The sequence below is a fragment of the Brassica rapa genome, chromosome A03 (genome assembly GCF_000309985.2).
Source record: "Brassica rapa cultivar Chiifu-401-42 chromosome A03, CAAS_Brap_v3.01, whole genome shotgun sequence".
Classification (NCBI taxonomy): domain Eukaryota; kingdom Viridiplantae; phylum Streptophyta; class Magnoliopsida; order Brassicales; family Brassicaceae; genus Brassica; species Brassica rapa.
The window spans coordinates 23,751,830-23,774,389 of NC_024797.2; the positions used below are offsets into that span (position 1 = coordinate 23,751,830).

At 38.5% G+C, this 22,560-nt stretch overlaps 9 protein-coding genes across 18 annotated transcripts; 3 read left to right on the forward strand and 6 right to left on the reverse strand.

Moving 5' to 3' along the window:
• Positions 1-169: 169 nt before the first annotated feature.
• Positions 170-1,580, reverse strand: LOC103860860 (autophagy-related protein 8f). Its single transcript, XM_009138531.3, has 6 exons — positions 1,375-1,580; positions 1,119-1,167; positions 985-1,040; positions 696-748; positions 499-617; positions 170-415 (listed from the first exon to the last, which is right to left on the reverse strand). The coding sequence occupies exons 2-6, from the start codon at positions 1,153-1,155 to the stop codon at positions 321-323; spliced, it is 360 nt and encodes a 119-aa protein (XP_009136779.1). The 5' UTR covers positions 1,156-1,167; positions 1,375-1,580; the 3' UTR covers positions 170-320.
• A 234-nt stretch (positions 1,581-1,814) lies between these two features.
• On the forward strand, positions 1,815-5,523 carry LOC103860861. The gene is made up of 2 exons (XM_033288874.1): positions 1,815-5,118; positions 5,198-5,523. The coding sequence occupies exon 1, from the start codon at positions 2,422-2,424 to the stop codon at positions 4,102-4,104; it is 1,683 nt and encodes a 560-aa protein (XP_033144765.1). The 5' UTR covers positions 1,815-2,421; the 3' UTR covers positions 4,105-5,118; positions 5,198-5,523.
• LOC117132629 lies at positions 4,249-5,356 on the forward strand. The gene is made up of 2 exons (XM_033287391.1): positions 4,249-5,118; positions 5,198-5,356. The coding sequence occupies exons 1-2, from the start codon at positions 4,249-4,251 to the stop codon at positions 5,354-5,356; spliced, it is 1,029 nt and encodes a 342-aa protein (XP_033143282.1).
• On the reverse strand, positions 5,478-6,890 carry LOC103860862 (uncharacterized protein At1g43920, Chloroplastic-like). The gene is made up of 2 exons (XM_009138533.2): positions 6,074-6,890; positions 5,478-5,955 (listed from the first exon to the last, which is right to left on the reverse strand). Exons 1-2 carry the CDS (start codon positions 6,227-6,229, stop codon positions 5,668-5,670), a joined length of 444 nt encoding a protein of 147 aa, XP_009136781.1. The 5' UTR covers positions 6,230-6,890; the 3' UTR covers positions 5,478-5,667.
• Positions 6,891-7,133: 243 nt separating this feature from the next.
• Positions 7,134-9,165, forward strand: LOC103860864 (leukocyte receptor cluster member 1). 5 transcript variants are annotated; one of them, XM_033288913.1, is made up of 4 exons: positions 7,139-7,208; positions 7,355-7,369; positions 7,400-8,165; positions 8,922-9,165. In XM_033288913.1, exons 3-4 carry the CDS (start codon positions 7,420-7,422, stop codon positions 8,926-8,928), a joined length of 753 nt encoding a protein of 250 aa, XP_033144804.1. In that variant the 5' UTR covers positions 7,139-7,208; positions 7,355-7,369; positions 7,400-7,419; the 3' UTR covers positions 8,929-9,165. The 5 variants fall into 5 exon arrangements, with proteins under 5 accessions (XP_033144806.1, XP_009136786.2, XP_033144804.1 ...); XM_009138538.2 differs by lacking the exon at positions 7,355-7,369 and having other exon boundaries at positions 7,138-7,208; positions 7,402-8,165; XM_033288912.1 differs by having other exon boundaries at positions 7,151-7,208; positions 7,302-8,165.
• On the reverse strand, positions 9,152-10,965 carry LOC103860863 (putative 57 kDa heat shock protein). 4 transcript variants are annotated; one of them, XM_009138536.3, is made up of 5 exons: positions 10,821-10,965; positions 10,418-10,489; positions 9,943-10,302; positions 9,784-9,819; positions 9,152-9,693 (listed from the first exon to the last, which is right to left on the reverse strand). In XM_009138536.3, the coding sequence occupies exons 2-5, from the start codon at positions 10,458-10,460 to the stop codon at positions 9,353-9,355; spliced, it is 780 nt and encodes a 259-aa protein (XP_009136784.1). In that variant the 5' UTR covers positions 10,461-10,489; positions 10,821-10,965; the 3' UTR covers positions 9,152-9,352. The 4 variants fall into 4 exon arrangements, with proteins under 4 accessions (XP_009136784.1, XP_009136782.1, XP_009136783.1 ...); XM_009138534.3 differs by having other exon boundaries at positions 9,943-10,305; XM_009138535.3 differs by having other exon boundaries at positions 9,943-10,305; positions 10,774-10,873.
• Positions 10,966-12,791: 1,826 nt separating this feature from the next.
• LOC103860865 (putative 57 kDa heat shock protein) lies at positions 12,792-14,811 on the reverse strand. Of its 3 annotated transcripts, none has more exons than XM_009138541.3 (5): positions 14,714-14,811; positions 14,076-14,137; positions 13,612-13,971; positions 13,491-13,526; positions 12,792-13,391 (listed from the first exon to the last, which is right to left on the reverse strand). In XM_009138541.3, the coding sequence occupies exons 2-5, from the start codon at positions 14,116-14,118 to the stop codon at positions 13,063-13,065; spliced, it is 768 nt and encodes a 255-aa protein (XP_009136789.1). In that variant the 5' UTR covers positions 14,119-14,137; positions 14,714-14,811; the 3' UTR covers positions 12,792-13,062. The 3 variants fall into 3 exon arrangements, with proteins under 3 accessions (XP_009136789.1, XP_033144802.1, XP_009136788.1); XM_033288911.1 differs by lacking the exon at positions 14,714-14,811 and adding an exon at positions 14,682-14,700; XM_009138540.3 differs by lacking the exon at positions 14,714-14,811 and having other exon boundaries at positions 14,076-14,589.
• LOC103860866 (cysteine-rich receptor-like protein kinase 13) lies at positions 14,762-20,421 on the reverse strand. The gene is given in 8 exon segments (XM_009138543.3): positions 14,762-16,551; positions 16,638-16,782; positions 16,868-17,105; positions 17,173-17,386; positions 17,492-17,607; positions 17,705-17,854; positions 17,934-18,253; positions 18,255-20,421. Coding segments are annotated over 8 exon segments (1,935 nt in total). The 5' UTR covers positions 18,779-20,421; the 3' UTR covers positions 14,762-16,323.
• Positions 20,422-20,645: 224 nt separating this feature from the next.
• Positions 20,646-22,200, reverse strand: LOC103860867 (putative 57 kDa heat shock protein). The gene is made up of 5 exons (XM_009138544.3): positions 22,057-22,200; positions 21,597-21,941; positions 21,475-21,501; positions 21,273-21,323; positions 20,646-21,181 (listed from the first exon to the last, which is right to left on the reverse strand). The coding sequence occupies exons 1-5, from the start codon at positions 22,091-22,093 to the stop codon at positions 20,856-20,858; spliced, it is 786 nt and encodes a 261-aa protein (XP_009136792.1). The 5' UTR covers positions 22,094-22,200; the 3' UTR covers positions 20,646-20,855.
• Between the last annotated feature and the right edge of the window lie 360 nt (positions 22,201-22,560).

The window sequence follows — 22,560 nt, forward strand, 5'->3', positions numbered from 1 at the left end:
TTCCTGCTGCTACTTTTATTTAGGTTGGGTATATAAAAGCCTTTTTGCGTTTGTAACTACCATGCATGTGCCCTCACGGCATCATGTGATGTCGGCTTATAGAGTGAAAAACATCAAAAATACATAGTCAAGTTTGTTGCGATGGTAACACAGAAAGTAGGTTTCCAGAGAAGAAAAAGGGGAATACGAGAGACCATATTATATACATGATTTTATGTTTTTTTTTGTACACATTAACGCCCAACCGACAGTTCTTAGAGAAGTACATAGGCTGTTTGCTTAGATAATGAAATAAGGAGATGAAATATAGAGCAAGAGATCTATGTTGATCCAAATGTGTGTTCTCCGCTGTAAGTGACATAGAGGAACCCATCATCATCCTTTTTCTCTTCATACACAGCAGACATAAGAGCACCTGAAAAGGTTATCACATAAACCAGTTTAAAACTTCGTATGTTCACTGGGAAAACGTCTTTGAATAATCTTATGTGTTTTTACCTGTTGGAGGAAGGACATTGTCGACAAATATAAAGATGGCCTTTTCTGAATTGAGTTTGATTCTTTTGCGAATGACATACACGAATTGTCCCACTGTCAAATCAGCAGGGACTAGGTATCTACCAAAAAAAAAAAAAAGCTTTGCTGTCATTCACAAGTCAGGTCCGAATAAGATGGATATTAATAGACATGCATACTTTTTCTTGTCGATGGTTGGTATATCACTCTTCTCAGCCTTCTCAACAATCACCTGGATCCCACAGATATACAAAATGTGTAACAATCATCACTCAAGTCAACGGTCACTTTTAACCATATGAATCATGAAGCACTGATCCACATGCATGAACTAAGCAAATCAACTCACTAAGTCGTAAGTGTCACTAATTAAGCAGAATCAAAGGATTGGTCCGAACATGGAACAGGACACAATATTCAAATCAAATAAGACTTTGGATATATGTAAGAAAAACACTGAGGTCTCACCGGAATCCTATCTGAATATTTCTCTCTAATCCGAGCAGCCTCTGCACTTCTCTTCTCTGAAGGTTCAAAAGAGAAAACATGATCAAAAGCGAGAATTAAAACACCAAAAACAAGAAGAAAGGTTCGATTCAAACCTAGGTCATGCTCTTCCTTGAACGTGCTTTTTGCCATTACTTACACGCCCTATATATACATATTAAACCAGTTACGCCACCACTCAAAATCGAATATCAAGTCCTAAAGATAAACAAATTCTCAGAGATGTCCTAAACGCTACAGAGTCTGCGAACCAAGATCGAGTGATCAACATAGAAACACAACCTAAGTTATCTAAAACAAGTCCCAGTTCGAAATAAGACAAAAAGAGGGTTAAAAAATCCGTGACTGAACCTGTTGTTGATGAAGCTTTTCTGCGATCAAACTCTTCTCTGATCAAACGCTTATTAAAAAAAAAACAGAAAAAGGCAAAACAAACAACTTCCAAATATGTGTTTGTGATAAGGCAAGGAATTGCATACAGACTGAGCATGATAACATCTAAACTCCTCAGCTGACGTGGTACTTTGCTTCTAGAAAATCGATGAGAATCTGACGGTACCTATTAATTAATACCAAGAGATAAATCACAGCCGTCCATATTGCTGACGGTGTAGGAGGAAGCTGTGCATGTTAATATTGCCTACGAAAAAGGATAAAGAAGAAGCACCGCATATGACGGGATCACGTTTCTGCATGATATGACATATTTACCCCTTACCTAGCGGGTTATGAAGACGAATACGGAAGGGTAACTACTGGAATTCAATTGAGCGTGTTGCTTTTAAATGGAATTGATACTGAAGGCCCGTTTAAGTTCGTCTGATCATGTCTTGCCACTGCCAGCTCCGGAGCTTGACATGGCTACTTGAAGACAACCGTTGGTCCGAAAAGAGATCTATTCTCTGCACATATTAATAACGGGAATTCGGCTAAAAAAAACACGAACTTAGCAGAAATTGCCAAAAGAAACCTGTACTCGAGCCTGGCCAATAAAACCCTGCATTTTTGTTGACTTTTAAAGTTTATTAAGAAACTTACGATTGACTGACCATATTCACACACCGTTAACCGACAGTTACGACAGTGTTAACTAACCGTTAAATACTGCCGTTTAGTGAAACGACGTCGTTTCATCCAGTTGTTTTGTTTAAGACAAAATCTCAAGACGCCGTCGTTTTGTTTGATAAAAATTGTTTTTGGTTGGACTCGAACTCCTAAACTCGTGGTCCTTAGGGGGGGGGGGGGGGGTTTGCCACTGAGCTAGTGGACTTTTCGAAAGATTACCATACATATTTAGTTTTATTGATCAAAATATGTGGATGATCGATTTGGAGATTAATCAAATCGTAACCCTAATTTCTCAGAAACTCAAATCGATTTGGGGATTAGTCTCTGTAGATGGTGAAGACGAAGTTCACAAGGAATGGAAAGGAGGTAGTGATTTGGGGAGCGATGAGGAATTTCGATTACGGGAGTGAAGAAGCGGTTCAACAGTCGAAGAAGGGTGGAAAAGGTGGTGATGAGAGTGCGTCTGAACCTAAGGGAGCAGCGAAGAAGGGTGGAAAAGGTGGTGATAAGAGTGCGTCTGAACCTAAGGGAGCGGCGAAGAAGGGTGGAAAACGCGGTGCTTCTGTGAGTTTGTCATCGCCGGAGAGATCGAGGAAGAGTAAAAGAGTTGAAGGGATATCGATGTTGGCATCTACAGAGGCGTCGAAGACAAGGCGTGGGACACAATATGGGTCGCCTGTGTCATCTCCGGAGAAGGTTACGAGGCGTGGGACACCATACGGTGGTTCAACTCCGTCTCCGAGACAATCGAAGAAGCAGAAGGTTACTGGTGTTCTAACTGTGTCTCCTCCTCCTGGAAACTCGAAGAATAAGCAGGTAGATGAAGAAGAAGAAGAATGTCCCCAGAAGGAGACAAATGAAGAAGAGGAATTTGGAAATATAGAAAATGATGGTAGGCGAGAATTAGAAGATGGTCTGCTTGAATTAGAGAATGAGAATGGTATTGGTGGCATTGAGGAAGAAAACTGTAGAGATTTGGGTCTACTGTTTGGTGATGAAGCAAGAAATGATGACTGTGAGGTTGATGAAGACGAAGGGGATGATGATGCATGGGATGATGATAAAATCCCTGATCCTGTGTCATCAGATTATGAGAATGAAGAGGAGATGATACCTGCGGAAGCTTACAGAGCAGACACTGATCCAACGGAGCTCCTTCGGCTTGGCAAGACATTTTCAGATGCTGAGGACTTCAAACATACTTGTCTGAGATATACACTCAAAACCAGATACAACATCAAGTACTACAGATCCAGTAGCTTGAAGATGGGTGCAAAATGTGCTGCTGAAATGAGAGTTGATGAGGATCCATGTCCCTGGATGGTCTATTGTTCTTACGATAAGAGGAAACAGAAGCTGATGGTAAAGACATACGTCAATGACCATAAGTGTGAGAAGACAGGGCAGTCGAGGATACTTAAGAGGTCAGCAATTGCAAGTCTATTTACTGAGAGGTTAAGGCTGAATCCTAAGATCACAGCGAAGGAGATACAGGCTGAGATCTTGAGGGAGTATAAGATGGAAGTCAAGGAAAACTCGTGCATTAAGGCCAAGACGAAGTTGATGAGAGAAAGGAGGAAGACACATGAGGAGCATTTTGATAAAATCTGGGATTACCAAGCAGAGATCTTCAGGAGTAATTCTAGATCAACCATTGACATTGAGACCATACCAGGAGCCACAGTTGGAAGCAAGCAGAGGTTCTATAGGCTCTACATGTGTTTCCAAGCACAAAAAGAAGCATGGAAGAAGACTTGTAGGCCAGTTATTGGCTTAGATGGAGCTTTTTTGAAATGGGACATCAAGGGACAGTTGTTGGCTGCTGTCGGAAGAGATGGAGACAATAGGATTGTCCCTATTGCTTGGGCTGTAGTGGAGATAGAGAATGATACAAACTGGGATTGGTTTGTGAAGCGTTTGGTCTTGGATTTGGGATTGGAAGATGGGAAAGGATTTGTTATCATGTCTGACAAACAAAAGGTAAACACTTTGCTTTCTTGTTTGATTCTGTGAATGTTTGATTCTAGTTTCTAATTTTTTTTGTTTCTGATCTTGTAGGGATTAGTGAAGGCAGTTCATACCCTCCTTCCAGAAGCTGAGCATCGGCAGTGTTGTCGACATATATACGAAAACTGGAGAAAAGGTGGAAAAGATCTAATGTTACAGAGGTTCTTCTGGTTGATTGCAAGGAGCTACACTCCTGGTATGTTCAACTACCACATGGCTGAGCTTAAGACCTATGATTCCGGTGCACATGCATCTCTGATAAAGACGAAGCCAGAGACTTGGTCTAGAGCTTTCTTCAAGATAGGCTCCTACTGCAATGATAATCTGAACAACTTGTGTGAGTCCTTCAACAAGACCATCAGGGAGGCTAGGAAGAAGCCTCTGCTCGACATGTTAGAGGAGATAAGGCGCCAATGTATGACTAGGATCTACAATAGGTCTAAGATGGCTACCGACAGGAAGACTAGGTTCACCATGAAGACACATAAAGCGTTAGACATAGTTGAGAAGAAGTCCAAAGAGTGTATACTGCGTTGGGCAATTGGGCCAGAGACTGAGGTGGAGCATGAAGACCAGTCATATGTTGTGAGTTTGGAGAAAGAGACTTGTGCATGTCGAAGCTGGCAAATGAATGGTATTCCATGCATCCATGCTGCTAAGGTCATCCTTGGTGCGAAAAGAAAGCTTTCTGAATTTGTTGCTCCTTGCTACACAACTTCTAGGTGGCGTGAAACGTACAGTTATGGGATCAGTCCGGTAAATGGGATGATAGAGTGGCCTCAGACCAATAGATTAGGTGTGATTCCACCACCTAATCGAAAGGGAAATCCTGGTAGGCCTAGGAACCATGATAGAAAGAAGGGAGCTAATGAGAATGTGTCTACCACCAAGCTGAGCCGTGTGAACAGAGTTATGACATGCTCTAATTGCAAAGAAGAAGGCCACTACAAAAATACATGTCGGAATGCTTCTGTTGAGAGTCCAGCTAAGAAACCGAGAGGCAGACCAAGGAAAAATCAGGTTATGTTCTTAGTTTTTTAGCTATTGGTAATGTGTCTGCGTTTTTTGATGTTATTGACGATTCATTTATATGGTATAGGGACTACATTTTGAAGACTCACAAGCTGAAGCCTCACAAGCTCACTCGTCACAAGCTCACTCGTCACAAGCTCAAGCATCACCATGGGAAATTCCACAATCTTCACAAGCTTCACAAGGTCAAGCATCACAGACAGGAGCGTGGGGAAGATGGTTTTAGATCAATTTAAATGCTTTTGGAACAAGAACTACTCTTTTGTTTATCTATGTTTAAATGCTTATGTTTACTCTTGTGCTTTTGGAACAAGATGGTGTCTCTCTCGGAATGCTTTTGTATGATGGTTTACTCTATGCTTTTGTAACAAGATGGTGTCTTTTTGGTGTGTTCATGATGTTGTTTTAACTACTACCGATTTACATAAACCATAAGTCGAAATCTTTAGAATAACATAAACAGTCTTACAACATTAGACTCAAATAAACCATGAGTTCAAATCACTGAAACCATTACAATAACATAAATAGAGTCTCCTAGTAGCTATTCAAAGACAACCCATTTGCTTTATCAAACATGATCAACACAAGACATGCGACAATGCTTAAGAAAACCATCACAAAACCCACTTTCATGATCACATTCAGCTTCTTAAGTTCACTGCTCGCCTTCCTAACATCTTCTTTCAACTCTTCCTCTGCAGTTTTGAAGCTTTCGATCTCCATTTTAATTTTCATGAGATCCGATGCAAAGCACTCGACTTTTGGCAATGCATCCTGAACCTCTTCGTAGACAGCTTCATCTACCCATTTATACAAGTGATCCTGGACAAATAGAATCATGAATGACTATTACATCTCACTACCTTGCCATTGAAGCTTTTATGTTCAAACAATTTCTTAAACACAATCAGTTGCACCCATAATCAAATAAAACACTTACATTTCGAAACGTTGGGCATCTAAAGAAGGTTCTTCCTGGATTCTGCTTCGATTTTGATGTGTATATCGCAGTGCTTCGACCACACTCGCATTTCCCCGAAATACCACGAATACCCATCGCATTGACAGACGAATCCTCACAACCCGAACTCATCATGCGATACTCGAAGAAGGAAAGGAGGGAATCGAGCTTGAAGAGGAAACACGATTTGAGATTTTGGGAATTTAGGGTTCGTGTTCGTTAAAAGATTGAAGACGAAGAGGAAAACGTCGTCGTTTCTTTTTGATTCATTTACCTCATATTTCATAGTTTAAAAATAACTCTGTTCATTAATCCATTGAAAAGTCCACTAGCTCAGTGGCACAACCCCTACCATTGATCACGAGTGCACGAGTTCGACCCGCGGAAAGCACATATTTTTAATAACAAAGTTACCTAAAACGATGTCGTTTCATTCATTTGTCTTTAATCAGACAAAGAGATAAAACGAGGTCGTCTTAATTAACGCCCCCAATTAACGTCGCTTAAAGCCGTCTTAAATATCTGTTAACTCTTCTAACGGTGTGTTAATCTGGTCAGTCAATCCTAAGTTGCTTAATAAACTGAAAAAGTCAACAAAAGTATGGTGTTTTTTTTGCCAGCCAATATGTCCAGGTTTCTTTTGGCAATTCCTGTAAAGTTCGTGTTTTTTTTGGCTGAATTCCCTATTAATAACACATGCCCAAAAAAAGATTCATATAATTGAGCTGTATCTAATTTATATATGGATCTTCTGAACCATACATGGATCGTCTGTCCAAGATATTTACAGAAATTAGATGTAGTTGTGGCAGCTTAATGTCAAATATTTTTAACATACTTGTGCCACTGTGTGCTTTGACATGAGAATCGTTGGGGTTTACATGTGTTAATCAAGTGCTACCAAATAAGCAAAAGCATAGGAGGGACAAACTGCCCCACGTGCGGAGCTATACTGGGTTAGCCAATTATCAAAAATATCATATTTGGCCCAATGGGCCTTAAAGTAAAAAATAATATAAAACTCTCTACTTATTCCAAAAAAAAAATCCAATTTCTCGAGAACGTCATCGTCACTCTCCTCTTCCGATCAAAGCTCCCCGGCGTTAATATTCTGGTAATCGAACTTTCCTTATCGATTCGATTATTCTTAAAATTCGCTTTGAAGATTTCATCCCATCTCCTGATTCATTCAGTTTCATCAAAACAGAAACTCTAATTCAGTTTTACGAGATCTCTATCTTTTGCTCCTCCGGAGATTAGGGTTTCGGAATTCACCAATTTGAACAATCCGAATTTGATTTTTGAAGTTGATTGAGCTGTAAGCCATGGGAGGCCACGGTGGTTTGAACATCCTCCCGCAGAAGCGGTGGAACGTCTACAACTTCGACAACAGAGAGAAAGTCCGCAAGGACGAGGAAGCCGCCGCGAAGGAAGCTCAGATTCAGCGCGAGGAAGCTAGAAAGCGAGACGCCCAGTCTCGTCTCGAGGTTCTCCGTAACGTCCGCGGCTTAGCTCCTCTTAAACGATCTTCTCCCGAGGCGGAGAAAGCTAAAGACGCCGCTCCTGCTCCTGCTCCGGCGGAAAAGATTGTTGAACCGGAGGAGCCTAAGACTGGTCACATCAATCTCTTCGAAGGGATCAAGATCTTCGACCCCATCGAGTTGCCGAAGAAGGATGGTGATAAGCCTGGGGAGGAGGAAGATCATAGAAGGAAGAAGATGAGGAAAGAAGCTGCTGCGACTGCTAGAGCCTCTGCGAAAGATGCTGCTGCGAGGGCGGGGGATCCAGATGAGGAGAGGTATAGGTTGGGGTATGGTGTTGCTGGTAAAGGAGTGAAGCTTCCTTGGTACGTTGAGAACAAACGTAAGTATGAAGATAATAGAGTTGGTTGTGGTGGTGGTGAGGAGGAGGAGGATGATGGTGGACGTGGAGGTGAGTCTAAGAAGAAGAGTGGGAAGAAGAGCTTGAAGGAGCTGAGGGAGGAGCGGTTGAAGAGGGAGAGGGTTGAGAAGGAAAGAGAGAGAGCCCTTTTCATGAAGCAGAGCCAGAGAAGCGGTGGCTTTTCACGGAGGTGAGAGAGCTTCTTCTTTCTTTCTTTTTTCATTAAGTGTATACTTATATATCAAAACTTAAAGCTTGTACTTCATTTGTGTTGATAGAGAGTCATGGTAGATAGTTTGGAGTGTGATAATAATTTACAAGTTGCTAGACACAAAGCATATTTTGAAGTTTAAAGAAGCATTGTTGTGATAGTTTCATGGTCGCATTTAGACTTCGAAATTGGAACTATGTGTGTAACAACATGTCCTTGTGTCAACATTGGGTTGGAGAACTGTTTTGGTAGCTGAATGTGATAGAAAACTTGCATGTTTCACATTTTATAACCCCATTTGTCATCTACCTATATGTGTAAATTGTGAAGAGCTGTTTCAACAGACAGAAAAGTGGAAAAGAAATCTCATTTACTTCCTGCTCTAAATGTATTAATAGTACACGATCATGAACCTGGCAATTGAATATTACTCCATTCGTGCTGATAGATTCATGTTAGATAGTTTAGAATGCGTTTTGTAGACATGACAGTCTATTGTCCTGTCCTAAATTCGCTGAGGGCCGTTTGACACCGCTAGTTTTTGTCGTGCTTGTTTCTTTAAGTCTGTACAGAAGCTGCTGTTTGTCCAACTCCTTTTCTTTAATACTTCCCCCATTGATAATTAGAAAAAAACAGAACCTCGTCTTTTTAAATCACCAAACTTATAGTCACCATCACGAAGAAGAGTACAAAAGTGAATTCTCGGAAATAAATTAGTGTGTGAAATGCATGCAGGCGGTGATTAAATCACAAGGATGACAAAGAAGACGTGTTGCAGAGAGATTCGAAGACAGTTTCACATTATGTAAGCCTCTTTTCGTCATCTATCCATGTATAGAGAGATGTTTCAACAGATAGAAAAGTGGAAAGGATGTGTGGTGAGTTTATTGGTGAAACCTTTTATTATTTGCTTCCTGCTCAAAGAGTTAATTGCCCTCAAAACTTCAGTGTACTCGTTGCAAAAATATATTTGTAGTTATTCTTTGCAATTTGATAGACACATCGGGGAATGAAAGTTATTAGGGCCATAAATTATTTATTAATACGTTATAAATGCGTCTTTGAAACGTGCTGATGATGAAAAACATTTAAAAAAACGACATAATCCCGAGATCTTCTGCGGAATATGGAACTAAGAAACGCGAAGGTTTCATCATGGAATCAACCTAGACGCGGATGTTGAGGCGCAACACACCGTTCTCAGGGCCGCCCTCCACCGTAAAAACGAGGTTTGTGCCGGTAGGATTGGAGATCGTAGCCGCGATAGCAGAGTAGAACCGACCATTTGAGTCGTGACTAACGGCAGGAGCTCGACCAGTCACAATCACTCTCGTCCCATCCTCGACTTCGGCAGTGAAGTAACCTTTGGAAACGCCAGGCATGTCTAAACTCACATGTGCGCTGCCGTCTGGGAGCTGCTTGAACGCATAAGCCATACGCGGCGGCGATCCTTCGGGCAACAGCAAGTCTGGGTGTACCAGCAGTGTATGACCCGTAAACTCCGCGGCTGCTCCACACAATCAGAACAACAAAATTCCCATTGACACACTGAAACTGACCACTATATAATGTAATTTAAAAAAAAAAATGAAATTACCATAATTGTCCGTGTCATGGAGAAATCTGTGGCGACCTATGACCAACAAAAAAACAAGTATAGAGGTGAAAATTTAAAGAGTTGATAACTATCGCGAAAGACTTAATGTAATGTTGAGATACGAAATGTGAAAAGAGCAGATCAAGAAAAAACCCATACCTTCTTCTTGGACATCAGGGATCTGATCTTGATTGTTGATGGGGGTCATGGTGATGACTAGTCTGAGAACGCCGTCGGATACTTGATGGGTGAAACTCCCTATCTCGCAGCAATCGCACTTGAGATGAGTAGTGGTTTTGTATATGCGGGGGTGGAATGCGATATTTATGAAGGGAGGTGGCGGCCAGGTTCTGATAGTCACAGATTTTTTTGACTCGTCAATGGAAGCAGTATACTCATCTTGTCCAACCCCTGGTAAATCAGTCCTCACGAACAATTTCCTGACCCCAATCATCTTGGTTTCGGTGAATCCTTTTGGCCCATGTTTCTGAAATGGGTTGTTGGTAGCGTAATACCCTTCTGCTACCATCAACATTGAAAAGAAAAGGAACTAACTGGATCGGCTACGTACGTAAAGGGAGAAAAAAAATGTGAAAGAGAGATATGACATGAGCTTTGTTTCAGAAGATAATACCGAAAGTATGGGGGAAAGGATAAGCAGGTAAGATCAACGCCATGATTCAACGAGAGCTTGGAGCCAAAGTTACTGCATGGTTTGTAAGCTAGAGCTAGTTAATTAGGGTTACGTAAACCTGTGGAAATATGCATGAACTCAAAAGATTTATATATACTTTTCTTAAGAAATTAAAGCAAACCCATTTTGAAAACCTACGAAATATATAAGAAAGATCTAATATTAGCTTGAAAATATTGTACAAACCCATTTTCAAAACCAATGGGAAAAATCATTCAAAAAGATTTGATTTTATTTAAAGAAATTACTCGAATATCTATTTGAAAATCAATGAAGAGAATGTTCAAAACATATACATTTTAAAAAATCAACAAAAACCAAGTGAAACCAAGAAGAGCTTTGCCTTTTATCTGCTGCTACCAAAGGTTTCTTTCTTCTCAGTTTATCTAATTTTCTCTGCGTTTTAGAATATTTATAGGCAGAAGGTAGAGAAAGTCACTCCAAAGCTTACTTTACTAGCTGATAAGTCAAAAGAAATCTCAGCCGTCCATCTGATTCTATTATTGTATGGGCCTATGATTATCAAATCATTATGTGCTTGGGCTCAATGGGCCAACAAAAATTAATGTTTCAGATGCTCCCAGATGCAATTTCTCACAAAGGCAAAGAAAACTCTCGATATTCAGTTAGACTCTAACTGTTAGAGTCATCGGATCAAAAATTCATAGCTAGTAGAATATTCATGGCTATATTCCTATGTCGGATTCATATAATTAACCTCTTGGCCATTACTTGCTATTGTACCCTAAACTAAGAAAAATATACCTAATGACAACTATTATGAAGTGCTGGCATTGATACATTGTTGACAATCGATGATAGTTTTGGGATGTTTTCCTATCTAATGAAAAAAAAAAAGAATCTAAGAAATTCAATATGGAAATGTCTATAATGCACGACTGATGTATATCCATGCCTAAAATCAATTAATCCAAATATAGTTTGTCTTTTAGCCTTAGTTATTTATCCAAATAAGTAGTTATAACTCTTAGTGCTGTCAATAACTTACGTTTCTACTGAAAATAGATCAATATAAGTTTAGATCTGATCTCAGAGTTGTTAAGAACGGAGGTAATAAAAGCAATTATAGTATACCTTTTAAAAGAGAAAATTTCAAAACGTTATATATATATTTTCTATGTTGGATCATATATACATGCAATTCGCGCATTCCCATTATATCTCATATATAAAAATTATATAAAAATCTGGATTATTCACACGTATGCTGCGACACAAAATCTGATATGAAATATATATACCTAAAAATATATGATTTATCAAACCATAAAAAGTCATGTACAAAACTATTTAGAGGTAATTTCGACGAAAATATGTGTAGCTTTTAAGAGGTTGTGGGGTTTCTACGCGGTTACCTTATAAATGTAAGTACTTAACATATAGTTCCAGTCAAATATAAATTATGTGCGTAATTGTGGATTGGAGAATATATACTTTTGACCTCTGCGCCATTGACATAAGGGGTAATATGAAATTTGTAAAAAATATAATGAGACTTTTTAGAGCCGTGTAGTTTGTAATGCACCCCAAATTAAGAAAAAGCTACGTAACAACAACTATTATGAGACGCTGGCATCGATGCATTGTCGACAGACAGACGACTGTTTTTGGATGTTTCCTTATCTAGTTAATTTGTTTTTTAAGAAATACAAATTAATATATAAATATTTACAATGCACTACTGATGTATATCCATGTCAAAAATCAATGAATTCATTCTATGAGAGAAAAAAAAAGTTTGTCTTTTAATAGGTATACACACAATTTGGGCATGCCCTTTATATGTCATAGGTAAAACCTATAATGTTTCGGTCCAAAGAAAAATTATGCGCCTAAAAGTGAATTGTAGAAAAGAAAAACAATAATGTTAATTCCCTTTCACACGTTATTAGGATTACTCTGTTATATCTGCATATAAAATATTTCGGTAAGATTCGTTAATTTGTATCATATGATCGCCTTCTTGGATAAGAATATTATTTATCCCTTCTTCGATCGATCCCTTATTCCCTTATCATCTTCTAGCAATCTTCTTCTTACTCTTGTCGCTTGAATGGATTCTTCCATGTGTTGCCAGACGATGCTATATATAGTAAAGAGTCTACTCATCGACAAGAATAATGTATATATATTCACATTAAATATGTGAAATTGCTTTGCTATGTTATGGTACTTTAATAAACTTCATGTACATCATCCCGAAGCTTAAGTTTGAGTACGAAATTTTGATGAGTAGATCTGATCCTTTCAAAAGTAACAAAATATAATATTTGAATCACATTATTATCGGATATTTCATAAGATAAAAATGTAATATTGAAGTATCTTCTACGCTTTCTTTCAAGTTTTGAATCAGCAACATGCTTAGCAACGACATTTGAGTTTCAACTTCTGATTATTGGTTACCTTGACATGTTGCTACTGTGACACATCAGTCTTTTATTGGTGGAATCTTTTATTATTCGAAACATACTGATGAAAAACATTAAAAGACGACATAATCCCGAGATCTTCTGCGGAATATGGAACTAGTTACGAAACACAAACGTGTTTTCGTAATGAAATCAACCTGGATGGATGAAGAGGCGCACCACACCGTTCTCGACGTTGTGCTCCACCCTAGGAGGGGTAATCAAGGCACCAAGGCCGAGATGAGCCGCGACAGAATACGATCGACCACCTGAGTCGTGGCTAACGGTAGGAGCCTCACCAACCACATCCACTCTCTTATTCACGGTGTCGACATTGATGTCAACGTCAGAAACGCCAGGCATGTCTAAACGAACGTATACGCTGTCGCCTAGGAGCTGTTTGTACTCATAAGCACTAGCCGGTCCTTCGCTCAAGCCTAGGTGTGGCTCCACTATCTGACCCGATAACTCCGGCTCCTGGTCTGCTCCACACATATCACAAAAACAAATATTCCCGTTTAGACATTGAAACTGAGACTAATATATAAATTAATGCATTACAAATAATTTTAATAGATTACCATCGGGATCCAAGCGAAGGAGGCGGCTGTGAATATCTTTGACCACAAAAACAAATAACATTTTAAGACCTTATGACTTGGAAATGTAAATGTTGAGAAACGAAATGTGAAAAGAGCATACCATCATCGGGAGAGCCTCCGATGTTGATGGGGGTCGTGGAGACGAGTAGCCTTAGAACCCCGTGGGTTACTTGAGGGTTGTCGACGCTAGATATCTCGCAGCAATGGCAGTCGAGTCTGAAGTAGGTTTCGTAGCTGCGTGGGGAGGAGTCATTTATGTTGAGACATGGCGCCAAGGCTTTGATAATCAAAACTCTCTTTGAGTCGACAACAGAAACATCAACGTCGTCTGGATCTGGTCCGACTCCCGGCAAGTCCAACCTCAAGTACATGTCCGGGACTTCGATACCAAGCCACTTTTTTTCGCAGAACCATTTTGGCCCATTTGTCTGAAATGGGTTGTTGAGAGCGTAAAACCCTTCTGCTCCCATCAACATCGAAAAGAAATGAATTAATTAACTAACGTAAATATTGAAAAAAAATAAGAAAGAGAGATTTGAGCTTGGTTCAGAAGATATATAATACCGCTAGATTGGGGGAGATGAGTAGCAGGGTAGAAGCACACCATGATTCAACGAGCTAGGAGCCTGTGACATATGCACGCACCCGGAAGATTTAGACTTTTAAAAAAAAATTGTACTAATTACCCATTTTGAAAATCTATGCAAAATACATGGAAGATGTAATATTAGCTTGAAAATGTTACACAAACCCCATTTTCATAAGCTATGGGAAAAAACATTCTAAAAGATTTGAACTTTTTTAGAAATTACTCAAACCCATTTGAAATCTATGGAGCGTGAAGCGCTTCTTGTAGAGACCAAGACGAGCTTGCCTTGCAAATAGAACTCAAAAGTCAAAAACCCATTTTGAAAACTATATATAAAAAATATAATCTTTGCTAGAAAATATGTCAAAAATATACGAAAGCTCTAATCTTTGCTTGAAAATTCACACAAACCCATTTCCAAAACCTATGGAAAAAATGCACAGCCGACAATTCTACTAGTTAAAAAAAAACCTATGGAGAAAATATATTAGAATAGATTTCAACTATTTGAGGAATTACTTAAAACCCATTTGAAAATTTGTGAAGAAACACTCAAAAGATACTTAAAGAAAAAAACACACACAAAACCCAAATGAAATCATGACGAGCTTTCCTTTGATCTGCTACTAATGAACTCTTCTCAGTTTCTATTTTTTCTCTCGTGTTGTTGGATTATATAGGCGGAAGGTAGAGTCGTAGAAAGTCACTCCAAGCTGATACTTCAAAGGAAATTTCAACCGTCCATCTGATTCAGTTATTATTGTCAAAACATTGTGTGCTTGGGCTCAATGGGCCTTCGAAAATTCAATGTCCCAGATGCAATTTTAAGGCATAGAAACTCTTTAACATTCAATTAGATTCATCGGATCAAAAATTCATACCTAGTACATTGAATTATGAATTTATGATGACCATATTCCTAGGTTGGATTCTTATAATTTAACTTCTGCGCCACTGACATAAGGGGTAAGCTGAGACTTTTAAGAGCAGAGTAAATTGTATTGTACCCCAAACTAAGAAAGAAATATTAAACTAAACGACAACTGTTACGGGACAGACTGATGTATATCTGTGTCCAAAATCATTGAATGCATTTTATGAAAACGAAAGTTTATCTTTTATCCTTTTGAAAACGAATTCAAATAAGTTTGTCATAGAGCATCAGACAACTGCAGATCCGTGACTAGAAGTCTAGAACAACTTTGGGCACTAACCCGAAAAAGAGATATTTTTGTTTGTACATTTTTGTGTCCATGAAAATTAATTATTTTTTATTGAAAAGCATATAATAAACGACAAAGAGACTTTGTGTTAGAACTTCTATGTTGAAGGTAATAGAAAACGGTACAAAAATATGATCAAATAATTTATAGAATGTTTTTACTGTGTAGACTAAGTATATCCACGGATAATTTTTGAATACCATGGTTATTGATGAAAATATGATTGCTACCCATATGAACATCATAATTTTTGGCATATGCATTCGATAATGTATGTGTTGATTATATTTATAAGTCTAATTAAACTTGTTGTATTTTTTTTTTGGTCAACAGCTTTTCATTCAAACTATTAAAAGCTTACATATTGTTTTGCAACATAAGAGAAGCGAGAGCATTTTTTGCAAGGTTATCAGCTACAAGGTTTGCTGAGCGCGGAATCAGCTACAAGGTTTAATTAAACTTGTTATATTTATAAACTAGAATAATCTTTTGTTGGAAATTAACTTGAATTAACCGTAAAATTGTAACAAATGGGATTTGAAATTACCTAGAATATTAGCTGGTTCCCAACTTTGTTACCCCAAACTAAACCGAAACAATCGAACCAAATTTTCTAAATACGCGAACAGATAATTAACCTTTAGTCTAAAGAAACGAACCCAAAACCAAAATTTCATGCGTGTGATTTCATAACACCATGAATTATAACATCATTTCTTTTCTTTTAAGTCAAAAGGAGAAAAGATCGGAGGACTTTATAACAAAAAGCTGATATTAGAATGTAGAAGTTACAAATGATAAAAATATACTTGACAAATAAAATAGTGTAAATAACTGTGATAAGTTAACAAATTCACACGTACATAACTTTTGAATAACTGAAATACTTGAAACATGGCTTAACGTAAAACAGTTCCAATGTCTCTCAAGGGAACGAGATCAAGTTCCATCATTGGTAGTTTGAGAGTTGGATTTCATGATTGTAGATTGTTTGGGGTATCTAGTATAAAGAATCCAGCGATCCGGGTGTTTGAGGAACATGTGAAATGATGGTAGTGCTAGTGAGCATCGATACGATTGTTGACACATGGGGACGGTCTGTTGGTTCGTGTTGAACACAAAGCAGCGCGATGTGGATGCATCTTGTCACTTCTTCTGCTGGAAAATTCTCTAAAATGGTTTGATCCACGAGTTCTAATGGTGTCTCCTCTCTCCACAACCTCCAAGCCTGTAAAATAATTTAATAATCAAATAAATAACTTATAGTTACATGCACGTTTTAGCTAATATAAATGTTCTAGTTTAGGCACTCACGTATGTGACCAAATCTGGACCCGGGAAGCAGAAGCTCCTATTCTTCTTTCCGCATATAATCTCAAGAACTAAGACCCCGAAGCTATACACATCCGTTTTCACTGAGAATTGCCCCTCGCACCTATACTCTGGGGGCATGTAACCTCTGCAATATTAATTGTATTGATATCGGTGATGTTCAAAAAGGAACCAGTTCATAAAGTTATAAAATGGTAATAAGCGTATCTTACTCAGTTCCAAATATCCTTTCAGTGATAGAACTGGTTTGGCCAATACCAAAGATCCTTGCCGTCCCAAAGTCAGAAATCTTCGGGTTCATATCAGCTTCCAAGAGTATGTTATCTGCTTTGAGGTCACGATGTATGATTTTGGGCCTTGAATCTTGATGAAGATATAGTATCCCTCTAGCGATTCCCTTGATTATGTTGAACCGTTTAGTCCAGCTTAGCTGAGCTTGCTTTAGTGGGTCTGCACATCTCATATGGACCCATTAGACTATGTGATAGAGAACACAATTTCATCATCTGTTTCTTACCAGAGAGGAAAGAGTCGAGACTTTTGTTAGGCACAAACTCATAGACGAGTACTCTTTCTTCTCCTTTGACAGAATAACCGAGAAGTCTAACAAGGTTTCCATGCTGAAGTTTTGCAATAACAATAACCTCATTCTTGAACTCTTTCTCGCCTTGTTCCGAAGTTCTTGACAACCTTTTTACTGCAACTTCTCTTCCACCAGGCATTAATGTACCCTACGAGTAACATTAATGAGACAATATGATCAGATTACTTTGATTACCCTTATGTAAATACAAGAGTTTGCAAGATAAGCACCAAATAGTTAAAGAAAAAAATACCTTGAAAACATCTCCAAATCCACCTCGGCCAATTTTATTGCGCTCTGAAAAATTATTTGTTGCAACTTCAATTGTCTTGAAATCGAATTGTAGGGAGCGTACAGTTGTGATACCAGCTACAGTTGTAATAAAGGGTTTTAATTAGTTACATGGACTATATATATAATATACATAGTTGTTGTTGCTATGATTAAACAAAAGAACAACACTCACTTTGATTAAACTCAACTTGTTGGTCTGATTTTCCCCCTCGAGTAGACCGGCGAGCAAAAACAACGACGATAATGATAATGATAATGATGATGAATACAATAACAGCAACAACTATTGCTATAATAGTTCTCAGTGAGATATTTCTGCTGCCTGTACAAGTACAATATAAACCATATAAACTTTGAATCTTTGGACAGGTTCTTGTGAATATAACTTTGCAAGGACTTACCAGTGTCTGTCTTTTTGGCCTGGTCGCTAGCAGAAGATGGTTGACGTTGCAGCAGAGGAGGAGGAGAAGGAGGAGGGGAAGGAGGAGCCAACGTAATGTTACCAAAAGCCTTAGAGAATGTAAACAACTGCCACCGAAAAAAGCAGATTGGCCGCATAACATAGCCTCCTGTCTTCTCTCCACAACATGATTGGTAGTCAATAACGCTTTGTCTTAAACAATTATCACAATCACCAGAAGAAACATCCGGCGTGCATTGCATCAACGCGTATATATTCTGGAAAGGTGTCAAGGCTGCAACATCAGCTTTGTAACGGCTTTTTTGGCGCGGAAGCTGCAGCAATGATACTATGTATCAATCTTTCCCATATCTTCTTGAACTCCGTTAGATTCGAGTTGATATTTGCAGTGTTCATGACCAAATACTGAGGTACGATCTCCCAGTAACCTGCGGATCCTGAAAAAGAATTGTTGGAGTAACGGACAAGGCAAAGAGTTGGATCAAGTGCCCAGTAATACGCGTCTGTCTGGTTGGTACAATCTTGTACCAACCAGTCAGATGCGCCTTTGATACAAGCGGAACAATCATTTGCTTCTGCTCCAGGGATGCACATCCCTGCCGCGTAGACTCGGCTAGGTTCTTGTCCAATGGAACCGCTGTAGAAGCCATCTTGAGCAGCGGCATTGGAAGGAAGAGAGGAGAGGATGAGACGGCGGTTTGCGTCATATGTACTGTTGGGTATGAAGTTCTTCCCGTTGTGTACGCACGTTTGTGCTGAAACTGAAGCAACAAAGGAAACAATGAGAACAGAACAGAGGATTAGTAAGGAACTCCTCTGCTTCATTTTCCTTGCAAGATATTGTCTTAGTGTTTAAGCATCAGTCTATTTTCACTATTTAAAAAGCAATGGAAGTTTCTGTGAGAGTTTCTAAATGTTGAATTCCTCAAAACTGATATACGGTCACTAAACGAAGGACAAAAAAATCGAACGTCAAAAAAGAAAGAAAAAAAAAATCGAACGTCAAAGTCAAATGTTTCTGTTCATACAGTATTAGTTACGTTTCAGATAATCATGAAGGTATGTAGGATCTTAGTTAAGTCCTGTTATGAGTATATGACCTAGAACATCCGCAGAAGAAGACGTGAATAATGAACCCACTTGCATACACATAGCACATGTTAATCACTCAAACTATACAATCGTCAATCAAGCGTTCATTTCATTCACGTAGTTTTTTTTATCCTCCTGAGTATTATGGCAAAATCTTTTGTTTTCGTGCTTACGCGTCTTGTCAGTTCTTACTAATTAAACAGAACTCGAAGTTTCTGTCTGAATTTTTATATCTTCAATTCGTCAAACATATCGGTTATGGTAGTGGTCCTTAATTTGGCTTAGCGTCAAAAGTCAGCTTTTTTTTTTTGAAGTGCCAAAAGTCAAAATTACTTGGACCCAGATTGAGAGGTCCAGATGACCACTAGGCTATTGTATCACTGTCTTTGGTTTCGCAAGTAAACTGATTTTGGACTGGTTTTATATCGGTTAATAAACGATTACTTGTGTAGCACGTTCCCAGATTGATGAATATACAAATAGATTATCACTAGTTAATGAATATAGTTTATCTTATGAGCTTATAACTATATAATCCGTTCAAAAAAATTATTATACATCACGAGGTATATTGTTCAAGATCACTACTAGGCATAGTGATCAAAAAAGTATTATACATATATTTTTTTGGTAAAAATTATACATATATTCTGGAGCCAAAAATTCAAATCAAAAGTGATAAGAGTTCTCTCACAAACTTTGATTTGAGTATAATCTCACATTTCGTACATAAATTTAATGGAGTTTTCGCATACACTTTGACTGAGTATATATCTCACATAGTCAGTGTCAAACAGGTCCAATATTTGTCTCAACGGAACATCAGCAAAGTTAGGATAACCTTAGAGCATGTCCAATGGAGTTCATAATATTTACATCCAAACCCTACTAGCTACTACCTGTAATGGAGCGTGTACAACGGCTCTAGATCTTAATAAACATAGTAAACAGGTAAAACAGAGAAATTAGCGTTGAAGTCTCAGTTTTATTATATTCTAGTTTTCACTTTTAAGGTTTAGATAATATAACTATCTTATCAGCGTTACTGTATTGTAGACTACTAGCTACAATGAAATTGTGAAACAAGATCAGTAAACAGAGTAAATTTCAATTTGAGAAAGAATTGTATGGGGATTGAAGTTCTAACGCCCAAAAATAAGAACACTCAGGATCCGTAACATCAACATTGATCCTTAACGAGAATCAAATTGGTAATTGTTGCACCATCCATAGAGAAAAGACTAAGACCTGACTCCAAAATGTCAGCTGGTAAGTCTTGATCGTGTGTGCTTCCGACAAAAAAAATCCAGGTTGCTAAGGCAACGGTAAGATGAATTGTCGAGAATGTTGGATGATACATGGGACGTTTTTTTAACACATAACAACCCATTATAGATGCATTTGAAACTTTTCATATTGCTGTAAAAATTCTCATGACTCAATTTAAAAAGCTTATAATTTGCTGTTTTAATTTAAATGCTACGATGTTCTTGTAGTTGCCAATATTAAAGAACGTACATTTGTGTTGCAGATCAAATGTTGCAGCCATGTGGTTAATTAATTTTAAGAGATTATAAAGCTGTAAGACTAGTTGACAAAAAAAAAAAAAAAGCTGTAAGACTAAAAGTTTTCAAAAAATAGATAGTGTATGTTTTTAGCCAAGGAACATATCCAAGAGTTGATTAAAACCATAAAACGACATAAAGTTCCCTCGAAATAACGACATAACCTTCAAAGAAGAAGTCCACAAGACTAAACTACGAATCAGAACTCAGAAGCATGCATGGTTTCATGACTTTCATCACTAAAATCAGAGGGGAGGGATGATCAAACGGATCACACCGTTCTTGGCAATGGTCTTGATCTTACGGCCAGGAATACTGACCTGACTTTCGAGCATAGCCACCTCACCGGAGTAGAACCGGCCACCAGAGTCAAGGCTAACAGCAGGAGCGTCACCAGTCACCATCACTCTCCCATTCACGACGGAGACGGTGAACCTATCCTTGGGAACACCCGGCATATCTACACGCACGTATAGACCGCCGTTTGGGAGGATCTTCCACTCATAGGCCATATCCGAACCTATGTTCACGCATGGGTGTGGCTCCAGTAAGGGACCGGTTAACTCCGGGTCTGCAATTCCACAACCAAACACATTATATTTCACATACGGTTTAATGACTTATAATTCAAAAGCTCGCAGAAAGAGAACATATGTAAATACCATGTGGATCCGTGCCGTGAGGAAACGTGTGAGGACCCGTGCTACAACGATCTTTGACCATACAATAGAGACAAAAGTAACAATTAATTTAGGGTATAAGAATATATATTCAAGATAATAAATTAATAAACCAATAAATCAGATAATTAACTGTATAAAAAATAAATCAGAGATAATTAAGGAAAATGTGGTGAAAGGTTACCTTCTCGGTCTGGTCCACCAAGAAACGCTGCAGAAAATTAATTGAAAAATTTATCAATACATATAATCTTTAGTATATTGATTTAAACAACCAAAAAAAAGGATTAGTTTGAAGTAATATACAGATGCATGAAGGGCTTTGTGTTGAGGCGCGGGTCTTGGAGAGGTGAAGCCTGAGAACACCGTCCGACATGTGTGAGACCAAGCCGGAGATCTCGCAGCATTTACAGACGAGACCTGTAGCTGAGCCGTAGTTCCGAGGAGCAGAGTCATGTTTGTGCTCTTTTGGTGCGTCGGCGGTGATAGACACAGCTTTCTTCGTCGGGTCAATCCTAACCTTAATGGCGTCTTGTGGAACACCGGGGAAGTCAATCCGAATGAACATGTCCTCGTTCTCAAGCATCTTGAACTCTGTGAACCCTTTTGGTCCGCTTACGAGAAACGGGTTGTTAACCGCGTAAAACCCTTCTGCTCCACACCAAAACAGACATAACAAATACAGAAAAAAACAAAACTGAGCAAATAAAGTATAGTATAAGTGAAAACGTGAATGAGATTTGAGGATGGTTGAGAAGTATCTTACCTCTAGATGGAGGAGCAACGGTAAGAGGGACCACCATTATTCAACAACGAGAGAGAAGTTTTCTGTGAAGTTTCTGAGTTCCTTTAGGGTTTCTCTCTCTCTCTCACTGTTTTCGACCTTTATGTTTCAGAGGAAAGAGAAGGCAACGAACAAAGACAAGGCACTGAGCTGTCAAGCAAAAACGACAAGCAACAGAGAACACGTGTCGTATTTCCATTTGTGACTTCGTAATGCATCAGAATTAAACACGCGTCGACTCCCCATTTGTGAAACATTTTCTTTATTTTTGTAATTATTAAAAAGAGTGTATGATCCCATATGTACAAGCCTACGTCGTGAAATCATGTTTTATCTTTTAGTTACACCTAAATACGTGTGATGGATAGAATCATAGAAACATGAGACATAAGACATACATGTTAATTTGATTGAACATCTTATACGCTCTTATAAAAATATATCATTCATATTGTTCTTCAAATATTCAAAATCCAAAAAACATGA